General features: G+C 34.1%; 2 protein-coding genes across 2 annotated transcripts in view; both read right to left on the bottom strand.

Moving 5' to 3' along the window:
- Window positions 1-14,155, bottom strand: part of LOC110020061 — a 45,187-nt gene extending 31,032 nt beyond the window's left edge. Inside the window, exons 1-3 of the mRNA XM_020718035.1 lie at window positions 13,878-14,155; window positions 6,651-6,748; window positions 444-615 (exon numbers count right to left, since the gene is read on the bottom strand). Coding sequence (XP_020573694.1) covers window positions 444-615; window positions 6,651-6,748; window positions 13,878-13,974 — 367 coding nt within the window. The 5' untranslated portion in view covers window positions 13,975-14,155. The remainder of the gene's footprint in view (window positions 1-443; window positions 616-6,650; window positions 6,749-13,877) is intronic.
- A 2,455-nt stretch (window positions 14,156-16,610) lies between these two features.
- Window positions 16,611-17,127, bottom strand: LOC110020098. Its single transcript, XM_020718076.1, has one exon. The coding sequence runs from the start codon at window positions 17,115-17,117 to the stop codon at window positions 16,725-16,727; it is 393 nt and encodes a 130-aa protein (XP_020573735.1). The 5' UTR covers window positions 17,118-17,127; the 3' UTR covers window positions 16,611-16,724.
- Window positions 17,128-19,007: the final 1,880 nt, after the last annotated feature.

Here is a 19,007-nt window from a genome sequence, read left to right as displayed (position 1 = left end):
TTGAAGTTTAGGTGTTAGATATTTAAATACATTTGTATTGAGTGGCATGTATGGAAATCTTCCAAAACAAAGAAGAGGCTCTGTAACAGAGAAAGGTAGCAGCATGAACTGACTGGCTGGATATAAAGAAATTTCTTCCACACTTTGCAATGTTTATTTTATGTTTGACCTCGAAAAAAGTTCTCAAAACATGTTCATGTCATTTTATTCAATACTCAATTCATTTGAAAGTGTAATCCAATAATTAAAGAATTTATAGAAAATAAAACATAGTATTTCCATTGAATTCTAATGCCAACAGTGATTCTGACATGCAACATTCAAATGATAGTTATAAGTTGTCACCGAACATTATTTAATATTTTAATTTAAGCAAATTTGAAAGGCTAGATATATAAATAAAACAAACAAAACAAAAGGGAAAGGAAAAAAAATATTCTTACATATTATAGCACCTGTGCCCCCACAATTTCGACAAACAGGTTTTTCTTTCAATGAACCATCAATCAGGTCTGATGCAACTCCATTGAATGTACCAACTGAAAGATTTATTAACACCAGAGATGCACAGAAACAGGCAATGGATTTACGCCTTGAGGTCTTTGTCTCTAATCTCTGCACAGGTAATTAAAGCATTTGGCAAATGCCACTGATGACTACAATAAAACTATGACTAACAATTCAGAAAAAAAAGAGAAAAAAGAGGGAAGAACTGCAAATTCCGCCATAGAAAAAGTATTTTCCTTTATTATAGAACGAGTAAAGTATCAAAATAGTCCCTTGAATATTACATGTGGTCATTTTAGTTTTTGAGTTTATAAAAGTGCCAAATTATTCCCCAAGCACTTTTAATGAAGGCTGAAAAACCTATTTTTACCCATATTAAAAGATTTTGAAGACTAAATTGATATTTGTATAAGCTCTGGGACTAAAATGGCCCTGTGGAGAGGGGACCATTTTTGATACTTTTCTCATCATAGAACTACTATTTTGAGTATTTGCTTAGAAAACCAAATGAAGCCATAAGATCATAGCCTCCGGCATTCTTCCATGAGATGCATAAGCTGCAAGCTAATATATCTATGATACCTTCAAGGAGAAGTAATTGATTTGTAAGGATATATTTTTATGTTAACATTCTCGATGGCATATTCTGTACTGTTGGGAAATAAGTGAAACCTCATTCAAACAGTAACAAACAATAGTGTTGCTTGACACACGACTAAATCTGCATAGCGTATTTTCTTCGCAAGGCAACAAAGAAAGAATAGGATAATACCCAGTCTACAGTTCTTCAAGGAGATATTATCAATCTATCAAGCTTTGCTTTTGCTCAAACAAAGCGATGCTCGATTAGCCCCTTGATGATAACCATTTATGCATTACTTGACAGAGGTGTTCGGGATTAATATTACACAACCATGAAACCTGATGAAAATTAAATGGCCTTACCTTTTTTTTTTCAAATTAAAATCATTCAGAAACAATGATTCATTTGATGTAAATCTAGAGAATGTCATCAAATGACCAATTATAATTGGATGCAAGCCTAAGAAATTGATGTGGAACATCTTAGCTTATGCAAGAGTACAGACCATTTTACCTTTATTTTTCTGTAATTACGTTTCCATTTATAGTTGGAAATATTTTTCTTATATAGAATTTATAGATTTGTTCTGTCCTTAAGATAAAATAGGCTATATGAGTCGGTATATATAGCTGTACTAGGAATATTGATACAGAATTTGGATATTTTGGCTTCTATACAGAATTTGTTTTCTCCCTGTGTAGGTACCACACCAATTAGTATTAGAGCATCGATTAGGGAACTAGGAGGATGGCTGCTCACGATGATGATCGGAGCATAGATGCAGTGTGGAAGGCGCACACAATAACCACACAATGCATTGATGAACTCACTACAGAATTCGAAAGATTGTGATGGAGATGAGGAGGGAGATACATAGTCTCAAATCATCAGAGTAATCAATCGCTCCCTATCCTCATTGCCGATTGGTTTGGGGAATAAGGAAATAAAGAGGAATGCTAGGTATGGATTTCATGCATTTGATTCCTGAAAGCCAACAAGATCTGCATTCGCGATTCGAATTTTCTGATTCAGAGGAAGAGAAATTTACCTAACCGACAGATCAAGAAATTATAAGTATCAATTTCATGATAGAAATCCACAAGAATTTCAGGTTAAACTGGATATTCCGTTCTTCGATAGTCATTTACACATTCAGGACTACCTCAATTGGGGGAAGCCGTAGAAAATATTTTTAAATATATGGAAATTTCGATGGAAAAGCAAGTCAAATATGTAGTGTGTCGACTAAAGGGGGCAATAGCCGCATGGTGGTCACAATTGTTACAATCTCGTCTGCGAAAAGGAAAAGACCATATCAGAAGTTGGTATAGAATGATGTAATTCCTTGGAATTCATTTTCTACCTACTAATTTCAAGCAAACGTTATATGTTCAATACAAATATTACACACGAGTTCACTGAACTATTAGTGTGTACGCCAAGCAATTCAATCGGCTGAGTGCGCGAAGAATCTAAAATGAGATATACAATCAAATGGTTGTCGGATATATTGGAGGTTTCAAAGAAGCAATCCAAGATAACTTGAGTTGAGTTCGATTTGATCCTTGTCGTAGGTTGTGAATTTTGCAAATAACGTAGAAATCCAAATCAATCAGCACAACAGGAGGAACTCGACAAAGAAGGAATCTCAAGAACCCATACATGATAAGACAAGTTTTCAACCATTAGAAAGTAAATCTGGTTTTAATCCATCCCCAAATGCTGTTAAAAACACTTCTACTATAGATTTTAGATTTGTCAGCAAGTCAAAACTGCAGGCCACGGATAATCCTTAGAGCAAACCCACCAACCTTAGGTGTTACAGATGCTTTCAACCGAGTCATAAATCAAACAAATGTCCCTCTCAACAATAGCAACAACTCTTAGATGCATGTCGGCACTATTTTTGGTGTGGGGTTTGCCCGTAAGAAGCTGTCGGTCATCGGAATTGAAATCCCGTTGCCTGCTTCGAAAGAACGTTTTTTTTTTTTTTAATTTAGTTTTGAAAAAGATGAAGTCAAACTAACCCCATAATTTTCGAACCAAGTGTATGGTTAATGGAAAAGTGTGTGATCTACCCGTTGATGGTGGATACACTGAAAATATCATCTCTAACTTTGTGGAACAGGCTCTCAATCTCAAAACTAGTAAACATCATAAATCATACATGATTAGTTGGGTGAAACGAGGTATTGATGTCTTAGTTACGGATATTTATCATGTCACATTCTCTATTGGGAAATATTTTGTTTGTGAGGTACTTTGTGATGTTTTAGACATGGATGTTTGTTATTTAATTATCGGTCGACCTTGGCAGTTTCATATTGGAGCAATAAATTAATGCCGTCCTAATGTATGCTCTTTTTGAATGAAAGAGAAAGATACATTAGTTACTTTCAACGCACAACATTTTACATACTACAAAAAACAGTATGAGCCCTCGCAATATTCCAGCATTATTGGTGCCAAAGAAAGATGGTCAATTACAAATGTGTGTGGATAGCAGCGCAATTAATAAAATAACTGTCAAATATCATTTTTTGATTCATCACTTAGAAGATATGTTAGATAAACTATCTGGTGGTACAATATTTTCCCAGTTGGGTCTTCGTAGAAGATATCACCAATTTCGCATTAGGCTGGGAGATGAATGGAATACCACATTCAAAAGTCATGAGAGCCTTTAAGAGTGGAAGGTGATGTTGTTCGGGTTATGCAATGCACTTAGCACTTTTATGGGGCTCATCAACGAGTTACTCAAGCTATTTTTAAATATTTTTTGTGTCATTTACTTTCATGACATATCAACATATAGCAAATCTTTTGAAGAGCACATGCAACACATTTATTCAATATTTATGGTTCTACGGTCTCATAAAATTTACCTCATTACATCAAAGAATGAATTTGCTTTACCAAGTGTTCATTATTTGGGCTATGTGATTTCGGCAAAAGGGGTACAAATGGGCTCCCAAAAGCTTTCATCCATTAAAGGTTGGCCAATTTTGTCATCTCTATCTGAGGTGTGTTGTTTTCATGATTTGGCAAAATTTTATCGTTGTTTAATTAAAGGTTTTGGTAGTATTCTCGCACCAATTATTGATTGCTTGAAAAATAAAACATTTCATTAGTGAGGTGAACAACAACACAGTTTTGGAACTATTAAGACAGCTTTAATAACAGCTCCAGTTTTGGCCTTACCGAACTTTGACGAACCATTTCATGTGGATGTTGATGCTTCTTCTATTGGCATTGGAGCTGTTATTTCTAAAGAATGGCGGCCCATTGCATTTTTAGTGAAAAAGCAAGGCAAAAGTGGCCAACCTATGAACATGAATTGTATGTAGTGGTTCGAATCTTAAAGTAATGGGAACATTATCCTCTACATCAGGATTTTCTTTTATGCATTGACCATCAATCTTTACAATACCTCAATTCTCAAAAATCATTGAGTAGGATCCGCACTCGTTGGGTTTTATTCTTGCAAAAGTTTAGTTTTGTGTTTAAACACAAAGCCGATTTACAAAACAAGGTTGTTGATGCTCTCAGTCGAAAGTTAGCACTTCTGACAACCTTAAAAACACAAATTACAAGTTTGGAATCTTTGCAAGAACTATACAGTGTCGATGCTGATTTTTCTGATCCATGTAATAAATGCCACTCTTCTAAATTGAATGGAGAATATTCCATTCTCCATGGCTATCTCTTTTGAGGTAACCAGTTATGTATTATGAATACATGCTCTTTTGGTCGCACTAACGACGTGACGTTATATGCAATGTTGAAAAGAGTCATATATGTCAAACTTACAAAGAGACATCTCAAAATACAGGATTAACTTACCATTATCGGTCCTGAATTCTATATGGGAAGATGTAAGTATGGACCTTGTTTTGGGTTTATTGTGAAATAAACGAGATATGGATTCTATTATGGTAGTAGTGGACATATTCTCAAAAATGCACATTTCATTGCTTACAAGAAAACTTCTAACCTGCTTCACTTCGCTCAATTATTCTTCCATGAAATAGTGTCTTCTTGAGCTACCTCGCAACATTACTTCGAATAGAGACATAAAATTTATTAGTCTCTGGCATGAATTATGGAGAAGGTTACAAAACGAATTCCGATTAAGCTCCGCTTATCACCCACAAATGGATGGACAGACCGGGGTGGTAACCCGCACTGTAGGAAATATGTTGCATTGCTTTGCTCAAGCTCATCCAAAACAGTGGAACAAATTCATTGGTCAAGAAGAATTTGCATATAATTTCATGCAAAATAACTCCAAAAGTAAGTATCATTTTACTATAGTTTATATTAAGCCACCAAACCATACTTTTGATCTCGCAGTTCTATCAACGTGCAAGAACATTCTTGTTGGCGAAATGGCTACAATGCTAAAATTTTAGAAGATGTACATTCCAAATTGCTAGAATTAAACAGTAAGTATAAAAAAGAGGCAAATCTTCATAGAAGATGAGGCTTTTGAACCAAGTGATCTTGTTATGGTGCGTCTCAGCAAATAATGCTTCGTGCCTTGCACATATTCCAAATTAAGTCCCTAAAAATTTGGACGATTTCCTGCGACTACATGAATTAATGACAATGCTTATTTCATAGCCTTGTCGTCGGACATGAACCCCTCGTCAACATTCAATGGGTCTGACATCTACACTTATCACCCACCTGATGAAGTTACAACCCAATTGACAACCAACTTTGATCCTTTTGAAATAGGGGAAGAGTGATGTGGAACATCTTAGCTCATGCGAACCTACAAAATCTTTACCTTTATTTTTTTGTAATTACTTTTCCATTTATATTTGGAAGTATTTTCCATATCAAGAATTTACATATTTATTTTATCCTTAAGACATAATATGCTATAAAAGTCGGTATATATAATTGTACAACGAATATTGAAACAGAATTTGGATATTTTGGCTTCTATATAGAATTTATTTTCTCTGTTTTGTTTTCTCCCTGTGCAAGTAACTCGCCAGAAATTGTCATACGTATAATTCCAACATATTTTTGTAATAGAACTAGTGAGATAAATACCAAAATAAATATAAGAAAGAACATGTAGATTTTACGTGAAAAACTCAGGATCGGAAATACCACGAGCAGCGAAAGAGAATTGACCATGCCAAAAAAAAATTGTAAGTAAAGAATGTTGGCTAACATAAAACCGAACTAAAGGAAAAGAGAGTTATATTTTGTATAAACAAAATGAAGTATTTATAGATTTTTGCAATACTCTTTCAAGGAATAAGAGGGGCCAATAAAATAAAAGCATATGAATTGTAATTTAAAGACAATTATAAGATTAATGAAACGGTAAAGGCCTTCAATCCATGTGCTCAAAGTTTTTTTCTAGGGTTCCATTATGTGTGTTTATGAGACAAGCAAGACACAAAACTTGGATGACGAACTTAGCAATTTTCAAAATCAAGCAATAACAATATCCAAAGTACTTGAGAAAGGAATGACACAAGATTCTCCATATGAAGACCTTGCAAAAAATGTAGCAAGAATCATCCTGTAGAAAGCTCACCTCTCCTTGATATGAGGATCTAACATCATCTTTACCCTTTATTTCATCTTCCAAGTTACATCTGACCTGAAATTTGACTAATTTTTTGTTGATTGGTACTGATGCAAAAAAAACAGAAATCAATTAAACAATGCATGGATGAATACAACAATATATAAATGAAAAATAAAGAAGTGTTTGGGGCAAATCTTGAAGAGCATGACACCGAACTACATCCATTCATAATAATGACACACAAATCTAGAAGCGCACAACAAAACTCCACCGATATTTCTTTTTATTTTATTAACTTCTTAATGATTTGGTTGTAGCAGGAGATTGATATTATTCCTTCTAAGAACCCGAATATTAGTATGTAAATAGGAAATAAATCAGTAGCATGTGTAATTCTCCTTATAAATAAATGGCGATTGTTTTTACAAAACCTGTTTTGTTACTTGTGGAACACTTCGTGGGAAGTCACTAGTCTTTGCAAAAATGTTGAATCATGAATAGCTAGTGGCCAAAGTGTTGGATCATGAATAGCTGGTGGTTTCATACCAACTAGGTAAGAGCTTGTTAAAGGAGAATAGTAGAAATACAGCAAAATTCTCTCTAAGATTGAAGATGAAATAGGCAAAGTCTGGTATAATTTCTTCTACTCAAGAGGCATAAAGAGAGAAAATATCTCCTCACCCCATGGATAGTCTCCCCTATTTATAGGTTTGGATTGGCCCCACAAAGGTGGATACATAAATGGCTATACTGAAAATGGAAAATACATCAAGATAAGAGTATTTTGTAGTTGTGCATATAGCATTTTGTCTAAGATAGCATTGTTTGCTATGAGGATAGTCTCTCATATTGTTCCACAGTTAGTTTTAGAGCAGTCTACCCCTACAGTTGCAGTTCGCAGGTCAGAAAGGGCTAGACGTTCTCCACAGCGTTATTCTTCAACTTTGAACTACATTCTGTTGACAGATGGTGGAGAACCTCAGAGGTATAAAAAAACCTTGCAAGGTAAAAATTCAAGCAAGTGGGAGCTTGCCATGAAAAATAAGATGAATTCTCTACTAGAAAATCAGACTTGAGAGTTGGCAGAACTTCCATATGGGAAGAAAGCATTACATAACATGTGGGTGTACCGGGTGAAGACTGAGCACGATGACAATAAGAGGTACAAGGTTAGACTTGTTGTAAAAGGTTTTCAGTAGAAGCATGATATTGATTATTCCGAGATTTTCTCTCCCGTGGTAAAGCTTACAACCATCAGAATGGTAATGTCTATGGTGGCTACTGAAGATCTCTTCCTTGAGCAGTTAGATATGAAGACAGTCTTTCTTCATGGGGATCTTAAAGAAGGCATCTACATGCAACAACCTGAAGGGTTCGTGGTATAGGGAAAGGAAGAGTCCGTTTGCAAATTGAAGAAGAGCTTGTATGACCTGAAGCAAGCTCCTAGACAGTGGTACAAAAAATTTGATAATTTCATGCACAGTGCATGGTACAACAGATGTCAAGCAGATCACTATTGCTATGTCAAGTATTTTGACGATTCCTATATCATCCTACTGTTGTATGTGAATGATATGCTTATTACAGGTACTAGTATTGAGGAGATCAATAATCTGAAAGAGCAGATGTTAGAGTATTTTGCAATGAAGGATTTGAGAGCAGCAATGCAAATCCTTGGTATGACAATTGTCAGAGATAGAGTCAGAAGCCATTGAGATTCTCTCAGACTGAATATGTGAAAAAGCTACTTAGCAGATTTAACATGGATAAGACCAAACAAGTTGGCACACCCTTGGGAAATCACTTCAGACTCAACAAGAATCTGTCACCCAAGTCAGGGGAGGAACGAGATCACATGAGTAAGGTTCCTTATGCTTCAGCTATTGGTTCACTTATGTATGTTATGGTTTGCATCATACCTGATATTGCCCATGCAGTGGGAGTTGTTAGTAGATACATGAGTAATCATAGAAAGGAATATTGGGAAGTTGTGAAGTGTATCTTGAGGTACCTAAGAGGCTCTTTAGAAACTTGTTTGTGTTTCTTAGGAAAGAGTTCAGAGGTACAAGGCTATGTTGATGTTGATATAGCTGGAGACATTGATATCAGAAGAAGTACTACGGGCTATATTTATACTTTTGGTGGCACTGCAGTATCATGGGGCTCTAACCTGCAGAAGACAGTTTCGTTGTCTACTACAGAAGCTGAGTACATAACAGTGTCAGAGGCTGCAAAGGAGATGATATGGCTACAGAACTTCTTGGAAGAATTGGGCAAGAAGAATAGAAGGGCATTCTTTACACTGATAGTCAGAGCTTCATACTCCTTGCCAAGAATCCAGCATTTCAGCCTAGAACTAAGCACATTCAGATCAGGTATCACTTCATACGGTCATTGTTGGATGACGAAAAGTTGTTGCTTGAGAAAATTTATGGGAGCCAGAACCCTGCTAATATATTGACAAAGGGTGTTACTCTTGAGAAACTGAAGTTGTGCACAGCTTCAGTTGGTGTTTTAGCTTGAAGACAGGGGTCTTGAGTTGCAGAGGTGGAGGATACAAGTTTGAGGAGAAGAGTGATGTTGTCTGTGTACCGGTCTCCAAGTGTGAGATTTGTTGGGTGGAGCCCGGTTATAACTATTCCTGTCAAAGCTAAGTAAGAAAAAAAAAAACTGCACTTTTTTTTACTGCCAACTATTTCCGCCTCTTACTTTGGAAGAGACGTGCCTCTTTGCTTTGGTTGGCCCCACCACCATAAATGCAAGCAAAAAAAGAAACCGTGGACTCCTCTTGAATTGCAGGAAGAAGGATTTCTTGTTTTGTAAAAAGATAGCAGGAGTTCTTGTTTACGGAAAAGGCAACAGAAGGAGTTCTTGCTTGTGGCTTGCGACAAAGGCAGAAGAAGTAGTTCTTATTTGCGGCAAAGGCAGAAAGAAGAAATTGGTTTTGAAAAGGTGCAAGCAGGCAGAAGGAATCTCAAGGTGTGCTCTCCCCAGTTCTTCTTCTTCTTCTTCGGTGTGATCTCCGGTAGAGAGAGAGAGAGGAAGTGAAATGTTCTTCTTGTAATCGTCGAGGTGATCGATGACGGTGTAATTTCCTCATTTAGTAAAATCCTCTGCAACTCCATAGATGTAGGCAATTTACCGAACCACGTAAATCTGTGTATTCTTTTCTGGTGTGAATTTTCTCGTTCTATTTTTCACTTCGTCGTCGATCGTTCTATTCTATTTCAACATACCACAACATTTATCTGCCTAACTAATTTTCCAAACTGACAAACTAATTATCTAATAAGCTGGCTGGGCTAATACTCTGTATGCTTTATAATTGAATCAATCGAATTCAGCAAAGCTGAGTTTGTCAAGCTATCTTGCCGAGCTGGTCAAGTTTGGCTATTGTCTTGTGCTTTTCTCAAATATATTTGGAATATTTTGATCCGATCACGTGTCTGACATTATCCCATGCTTTGAACTTGGTCACAGGGCTTTTATGGCTTTACACAAAAGAATGGAATGACAACATTTCATATGAAATAAGAAGAATAATCTCAAAATGGCATATGGATTGAGAGAATCATTCAGCAGAAGATCAGTAGAATCAGCTAGTATAAGAATTTGCACCAAACAAATGAATGGAGAAGGAGACCTTGCTCATCTTGAAAGGCTTGATTTTAACTTCAGTTTAATTCCGTAATTGAGACACAATTTTTTGGTTCGCAGAGGGAAAGTGTAGTGAGAAAATCGAGGAACTCATTGTTGATTCTCCAGATTAAGGTGCAGGTAATGTTGGAATATGCAGTTCGTAGAGGGAAAGTGTAGTGAAAGAATATAGGAACTCATTAGTGATTCTCCAGATTAAGGAGTAGGTAATGTTGGAATTTGCACTGCTTGTCTCAAGCAACATGTTCATGCAAGAAGAGGGAGAGTGAGTCATAGGAAGACGAGAGAAGAGAGAGAGAGAGAGAGAGAGAAATGAGGAGGAATCAATACGGTATAGGGCAATTGCTTTCATGTAATTCATAAGATGATCATTCCAATTACAAGCGTTGAAGCATCAAGTTACAAAAGGAGGGAACAACATTTAAAAAATAAAATAAAAAAAGGTTAAATTTTAAAATTAACAAATTCTAATGAAAATAGAAATCCATTAATAAGAACTTACCTTGAAAATAATGATTTTTAATGAAAAATAAATATTTTGGAAGATTTACATGCATACGACTCAATTCCTACCTATTTTCATATCCAACACCTAAACTTCAATTGTAACATACATGCCGCCTTGCTTATGCATAAAAAGGTTTATTTCACAATTTAAAAGTTAATATGGTGGTTTGATGTGATATGAAAGATTAGCGTGGAATGAATGTAAAGAGTAAAGTTTAGGCTTTAGATATGTAAATACATAGAAATTGGGTGGTATGCATTGTAAGTGCCCCTAAATAAAAATAAAAATGAAGTATAATGCAAAATTAAATAAATTAATCAAATAACCATTATGCAAATCTTGTATTATATAAACAACCTTCTTTCTTAGAAGTCTCATCTCCATGAGTGAGGAGGTAATGGAATTGGATATTTCATACTTTATCAATATATAGTTTGAATAAATGGAAGAGAATCTATCAGCTTGAGATCACTAACGTTTCTAATCATCATAAAATATATTTGAACCATAAGTGTGGATCATGCAATCATATATCGAAGGCAGCAAAGACAACATGAACTCAACATATAAAGTTCCAGTAAAGAAATCAACAATTTTTGAACTTATGAGATATGTATATATGATGAATAATACATAATAATACACAAAGATGTGGATCAATATATTTGTCACCTCAAGATGCTTTTGAATAATAGTGGTGAAAAAAGACATCACTTTAAGCTTTAGAACTAAGGGGTTAAAAATATTCAAAAGTAAAACTTGAAAGTTTGCTACGGTGAGAGCCTTAATTGTTGAGCATTAGTAATAAATATCACGGGAACCCATATCATAATAAAGTAATCCTCGATCAAAGGCTTAATCAACACAAGAATCTTATATACATTTCATAGGCTTTCAATAAATTCATAAAAATCATAATTCCAATTATAAGCATTAAAATCCTTCATAAAAGTAAAATTATCTTTAAGATTAAAAAATAATTTAAAGTCAGAATCTAGATATATACTAAAAAGAAATACATCCCTATACTTAAAATAATATGGAAGAAAGGGATGATTCTATATATTTTTTTCTCATCAAAATTAAATACAAAAAAGAGGTAATGATACCATCATAGAAATATTTGAAAAACAACCAAATAATCAAAATAATCATGATGCATCAAATTGACATAGATAGAGCATCAAAGGGCATCAGTAAGATTGAGGATTCTAATTGATAATCAAGAAGCAAGACAGAATTATAGAATATGGGTTCAAATCTTAGTCATGAAATGTTAGGATGAACCATCATCAACGTAAGTATTGTTTAGTTGAATCGATTTTAAAAGAATTTCATGGTTTGGAATTGTTCTTAAAAAAGAATTCAACATAAATTTATTTGGCTTCTTGGGAGTATTATAGAACTCATTTTCTTTTGTGAGGTTAGTGAAGTGTTGCATGAAGAGAAGTGAGGAGGACATTCAAGAAATCTTGAAACTTAAAGCTAGGCTGGAAATTAATTCCGTTGGTGAGATTTCCAGTTCTCCGACTCACCTTAATATATTTTGAATTGCTAAAAAAAAGTCTCAAAATGAGTTTAACCCGAAACATATAATATGTATGATATAAATGTGTAAGATATATAGTATAATCTAAATACTTATGCATAGACCTCAATTGATTCCAAAACGATTTTGACACATAATCTAAGCATTTTGAGTCAAGTTTAAGTCAATGCAAAATCAAAGTTTATGATTTTGAGTCATTTTTACGCATACGTTCATTCAGAAAGGTATCAGGAACAAGTTACCTGTTCTCAACACTAAACAACAGGCCATCATTAGATACTACAAAACACTATTCTCCAAAATAATGTATATAGGCAAACAATTCACGAATTTAATATAGGCCAATTGACATAACTAACTTGCCATTTAATTAAACGGTAACCATATGGTCAATCATGGCTAGACTTATTAAAGCTGAAACAACGGATAATAAATTACAAGCTAAGAATCTTCTTCAAATCTTTAAGAGATACGACATCATAGGTTAAAAATTTGACGAACCGGCTCAAGTCATCCTAAAAAACAGGTTTTTCATTGTTTTGTCCCATACAATACACACTTTTTGACCAAACATCCGCATAAATATTCCATTTCTATTGTATAATAGGCCCAAATTACTCATATATGACACCAACATATCATTATATCATTTAGCAATCTTGTTGGTAATTCAAGATAACAAACTACAAAAATTTCATGCCACAACTCAATATTTCCTCAATTATCTATCTTTTTACTTGTTCAAATAGATGCTTACATATTAAAACTGTACTTAGAGCCAAGAATCCCCTTTGAATATAAAAAAACAATGTCCCTAGGCTATGGAACCAATGTTTTATGAACCTTCTTCAAAACAAATGCTTATTTTTCTATGAATCTATAATATGTTTTTCCCTATTGCTCATACTATTCCCAAAAAAAATGATGCATCTTAAATTTTGGGCAATTACATGCAGACCATGCGAAACTTACTATTTACAAATCAGCCAGGCTCTTTCATCCAATTTTCAAATTCTCAATCAGATATCAACATTCATGGTAAAACTCCAACCCATATTTTTCATATTTTTATCAAATTCTCAATAATTTGATCATGACAGAAGTGAATACATCGTTTCTGTAGCTTAAAAAAATCACCCGGGTGTTTAATTTGTAAATATCAATGTTTCGGGGGGTCTGTATGTAACTATCCCTTGATACTTTCATATTTACTTGATGCAGTCATCTTTGCTCAACCCTTACATATCTCAATAAGTCTCCGGCATGAAAATATCAGCAGCGGAAAAAAATAAATTAGTGAATAAATCTATTAATAAAAAAATTGCAGATTATGCGACAGGAAACATACTTCTCAGTATTCTAATGAAACTAAATAGGGAATTAAAATGCATATCCAACAACTTTTAATTTCGGCGACCGCCGAATCTCGCATTTCAATTCATCGATAGAATGAAAATCAGTGGACACAAGAAGCATATAAACTTCTCCTGCTTGCAAGGAGAAGAGGACAAAGACTCACCTCCTCCGATTCTATCGTTTCTTCCTCTGCTAAGATTGCGGGGAGAGTGTGCCCAAGGGGGCGGCAACGAGAGCAATAGCTGATTGCTGCCGACCATTGCTCCCTCGCTCCCCGTCTCTCTCTCTCTCTCTCTCTCTCTCTCTCTCTCTCTCTCTCTGCTGCTGCACTAATGGGAGAGCAGATTGGGTTTACATGGTTTTGCTGAGCATATTCTGCAGAACAGCCGCTCAGAGCGAAAGAGGAGATAAGAGAGCTATCCGGACAGTTCTCCGGTATAAATTTTGCTGCACTCAAGTAGGCACCGCGTATATTTTATCAATTTATGTCTATCGTCTAAATTTTAATATTTATTAATATAAAATTTATTTTTTACAGAAGATTAAAGCAATCGTTAATAGTACTTTAATGAAGGGGTACAAGATATTTTGGTTTTTGCATGTATGGTAACCGCTTTCAACATATTCCTCCTTTGGTCGGTTGAAATGTCGTTGGCCGATCACTCCATCTGGATGTTTAGGCGACCTTTTGTGTTCGAAAGTTGTTCGCGTTTGAACTTTGTGGGCGGTCGGATCTAGATGGCCAACCATAGATGGTCGGTCAGTTAGCCAGTTAGTCATGGGCTTAGGATGACCGATCGGTTACTTGAGGCGACGACTGGCCATAGATGGCTGGTCAGACTTTTGCTGACAACATGCCAGGATGGCCAACCAGCGGGAAGGTCGGACTCCAGCTAGTTGGTTGAAGAGTCATTGGTTTGCACATTTTTCGCCATACATGTTTGTTCGCTTTTGGTCGGCCAATATGGCCCTTGGTCTGTTGACCTCAGGCTAATCAGCCGACCATTAATTCTTCAGTCAAACGCTTAGTATTTGATTTAATACATCAAGCTATTTCAACTTCCTTTCATACCATTTTTTGGGTGTACAATACCTTTTTTAAAATAAAATACATTTTATGTGTAAGTATAAATTTTTAATTGACACATGTTGTGTATTGAATTATAATTTGTCTGTAAATCATAACCAATGATTATAGTGTAAATAAAGAGAGTGAGAGAGAGAGACAGAAAATGAGTAATGAATAGTAATCAATCGTCACTTATTCATAAAATGTTTCCCCTATTTATGGAGCAGATGTTACATGATGACATTACATTTTTCTCCTTGTTTGGAAGGAGTCAGGACTAATGTATTCCTAGTATTTTACATGCATTAGATTGTTGTTCAACAATTTTCTCGCCCTACGGGCCAAGCTTTGTTGGCTTCATGTCGATGAGATTAGCTCCGTCAGAAATAGATAGAGTTTACATGGCAATCATTGGTTTTAATGAGAAGCCTCTGGGGCATCTATGAGATGATTTGAGATATTTTGGAGCTAGATCCTCTCATGAATTGACTCTACTAGAGAGCCGATTATCTTGTCATGTATGCTTCCTTGTAGTATTTTGCTCAGAACTTCTTTTGCCTTGTTTTTTGGCCCAATTGTTCGTACTTGTTCATCCATTCGTTTTTTTGTCAGCTCTTATGGTTCAATCGGTTTCGGACTTATTGGCTTGGCTCTTATGAATATACCCAATCGGTCAAGCGGACCTCCAATCTTCTAACAATGGTCTTCATTGTATTTTTCCCTTCTTAATCTTTGGATATTTTTAAGATCATAACTAATACAATATGAAATATTCCCTTCTTAATCTTTTTGTGATCATAACTAATACAATATGTATCTTCTAACAATGATATTTTTAAGATCATAACTAATACAATATGAAATATAGAGTCTAATCTATTTGTGCATCACTTAAATGACGAAAATGGACACAATGAAATTTTAAGATTTTAGATTTTTCAATGTAACTTTATTCTTAAATAATTTTAAATCTCTTTCCAGTACTTTTTATAAAATTGTATAATTATTATAACAGATATTGTAAGCGCAAGGCTTATAGAGTAGTTGATGGAGAGTTTTCTGTCTAATTTTGAGACTTGAGTTAAGAACGTACCTTAATCACTGACCACTAATCACTAATTTTTAATTCTAATCCAACATTTTTTTACATATAATTATGCAACAAATAATTAAATTGAATGGCTTAAAAATAAGCTCAATTAACAAAAATCGACATTTACATGTGGTATCTAAATAACATATTCGATCTAAAATCATATTTGAATCGATAAGCGGAAGCGAGATAGGATTATACATACCTCCAGCCATAACTTATACGAATAGAGTCGACACTCACAACTCACACGACAAATCTTCTGTTATAGATCTTCTAAGTTTTCTCACTCACAACTCGATGGTGCAAAAAATTAAAATTAAGATAAACAAGCTTAGTGACCAAAACAACAAGCATCACATTTAATTTATAGTATTCTGCCCATCACAGAGTTCAACAGACGTGAACACATTATGGAACGTTTCTTGTGTTGAACTTAGACACTATATGTACCACATTCCGAAATTTATTTCCCTTGAAAACACCAAGGAATTCCAATGGATATTAAAATTAAAACAGAGTTTTAATTAATTTAAGAATTCTAATGGGTATTGAAATTAATTTGGGAATTTCAATGAGTATTAAAATTAATTTGAGAATTCTAATGGGTATTGAAATTAATTTGAGAATTTCAATGAAAAAATCCCAACATTACATTCATACCACACAATTATTATGTATTTACATATCAAACACCTAAACATTCATATTTACATGCCTGCCATTCACTTATTTAACATCACAACAAAATGCGGCCGTTATTGCGAATGAATAAGCAAAGAGAGAGCTTTTGAGATAGAGGAATTCAATAAACAAAAAATTCATATCATCTGCATAAATATTATCTATTAATTATTTTTTAAAAACAAAAATTCCTGAAAATAGGACTGATAAGAGACCATGAGCAAAAGAAGAACTAGAAGAAAGCCGACGCCCCACGGCGATCCGCCGGCTCGATGGAGGGCATCTCTGTCGTCCGGCAACGATGCAAAGAAGGGAACCATTCGCCTCCCTTCGGAGCCACTCGATAGCAGGCGAACGACGAGTAGAACGACGAGAGGTGACACGACGAGCAATAGCTTTATTTGGTCTATCATGCTCTCCAATATAGACTCATAGTTAAGATACCATGATAGGGTTATGAAGAGAAGTAGTGTGACGATGAATAAGAAAAGGTGGAGAGGAATAGAAGGGGATTGTGAGTGGGAAGAGCCATTGTTTTGGTTGTAGAAGCTCACCATCTCTCTCTCTATCTCTTATGGGATCTATGAAAGGTGGGGAGAAAGAAGGGGAGGAGGGGCTTTTATGGAGGTTTGTAATGTGATTAAGTGAAAGTTGATGGTTTATAATTATTTAATTTTAGTATTTTTAATGATTTAAAATTTATATTTGGACTCTTTGATGAGTGCTAAAGTTAAAGTAGGATATGGTTAAATCAATGGAAGATTTACATACATGCCACTCTATTCTTTTGTATTTGTATATCTAATATCTAAACTTTAATTATTTCATATACGTCATTATGTGACATGAAATATTTGGATGATATAAATTTAAAAAAAATAATATTTAGGTGTTAAATGTGTAAATAAATAAAAATTGTGGGGTATGGATGTAAATTTCCTTAAATAAAAAAGCCTAATGGTTAAATTGTGATGTAATTTTTAATATATATCTCACTCGTTTAATGACCAAATCCTAAGAAAAGATTCATTCTAAGTGCCCAAAAAAAATGTCAAAATATATTTACATGCATGCCACTCATTTTTTTTTATGTATTTTATTTTATTTTTTAACTTGAAATAGTGATATCTTTTATGTGATATTAAATATTTGGATGGTATAAATGTAAAAAATAAAGTTGTGGTATTAGATAAAATTCGTAGGAATTTGGTGATAAATGTAAATGCCCCCCAAATATATATATATATCTACATATAATGTATATATATACATATATGTATGTATATATATACATATATGTATGTATATATATACATATATATATATATCTATGTATATATATATGTATGTATGTATATATATAACTTTTTTGAAATATAGATTATAAAATTATGAAATTTTAGATTAAAAGATCATATAACATTAAACACCACACAATTCTTATAAATTGTACATCTCTAACACCAAAATTTTTATATTTATATTTATGATATTTTTGTTTCATCGTATATATATGTATTTGACTTTTAAGAAATTAATAATAATGATATATTCATTTAATGTTAAAAGTTTTAGTGTTAGGCATATAAACATAGAAATGTAAGTATAAAATATATCAATTATTACATGATAAAGTATGTAGGTTTCAATGGAAAGTCATTAGCTAAATTTTAATATGATTACTATTCAATTGATACTTTAAATCTTGCCCCAATCATTATCATTTTATGGCTACATGATTAGGGTTGTCAAAACGTCTCTTTGCTCGTGAACGGCTCTTATTCGGCTCGCTAAGCAAACGAGCCGAACACGAACACACTTTTTGAGCTATAAATATAAACGAGCTGAACACGAGCTGTCAAGCTGAGTATACAGCGCGTGGCTCGTGTGTTCGGCTCGTTTACACCCCTATTTATATTTACATTTCTAACCTCTAAACTTCAACTTTTTCTTACATATCACATTATTTGTGCATAAAATGTGTATTTGAGAAGTGTGAAAATTTCGCGTGAAATTAAAAAAAAAAAAATTAGGTGTAGATATATAAATATATAAGAAGTAGGCTGTAATTATGTAAAAAGCCTAAACCCTAATAAATAAATTTTAGGATTCCTTCCTGGTAACTTCCAAATACTTGAAGGTCTAATAGTAAGGTGACACGTGGCACCGACCATGGGAGGTGAAAATGGAAATATTACCTGGAAAGTGTCGCAGCTTGTGGTTGTTCGATCATGATACTACTTCTCTGCATATTAATTGTTTTTTTAATTATTATTTTAACATTGCTTTACACGTTTTAATATTTATTTAAATTTAAAAAGTTAAATAATTTATATTAAAATTACTGCTAATCCCGATCCATTGTGTCCGCCGAAAGTGTGAGTACGATCATGATTCATGAGGTTGACTAAAGGGTGCAATCAGTTTTGTAACCATATATATATATA

This window comes from Phalaenopsis equestris, unplaced genomic scaffold, assembly GCF_001263595.1.
Source record: "Phalaenopsis equestris unplaced genomic scaffold, ASM126359v1 Scaffold000090, whole genome shotgun sequence".
Taxonomy (NCBI): Eukaryota; Viridiplantae; Streptophyta; class Magnoliopsida; order Asparagales; family Orchidaceae; genus Phalaenopsis; species Phalaenopsis equestris.
This window is presented reverse-complemented; position numbering and strand designations above follow the sequence as displayed.

Coding starts and splice junctions, on each gene's coding strand:
- LOC110020098 (XM_020718076.1), bottom strand. CDS start 17,117: ATGGTGAGCTTCTACAACCAAAACAATGGCTCTTCCCACTCACAATCC.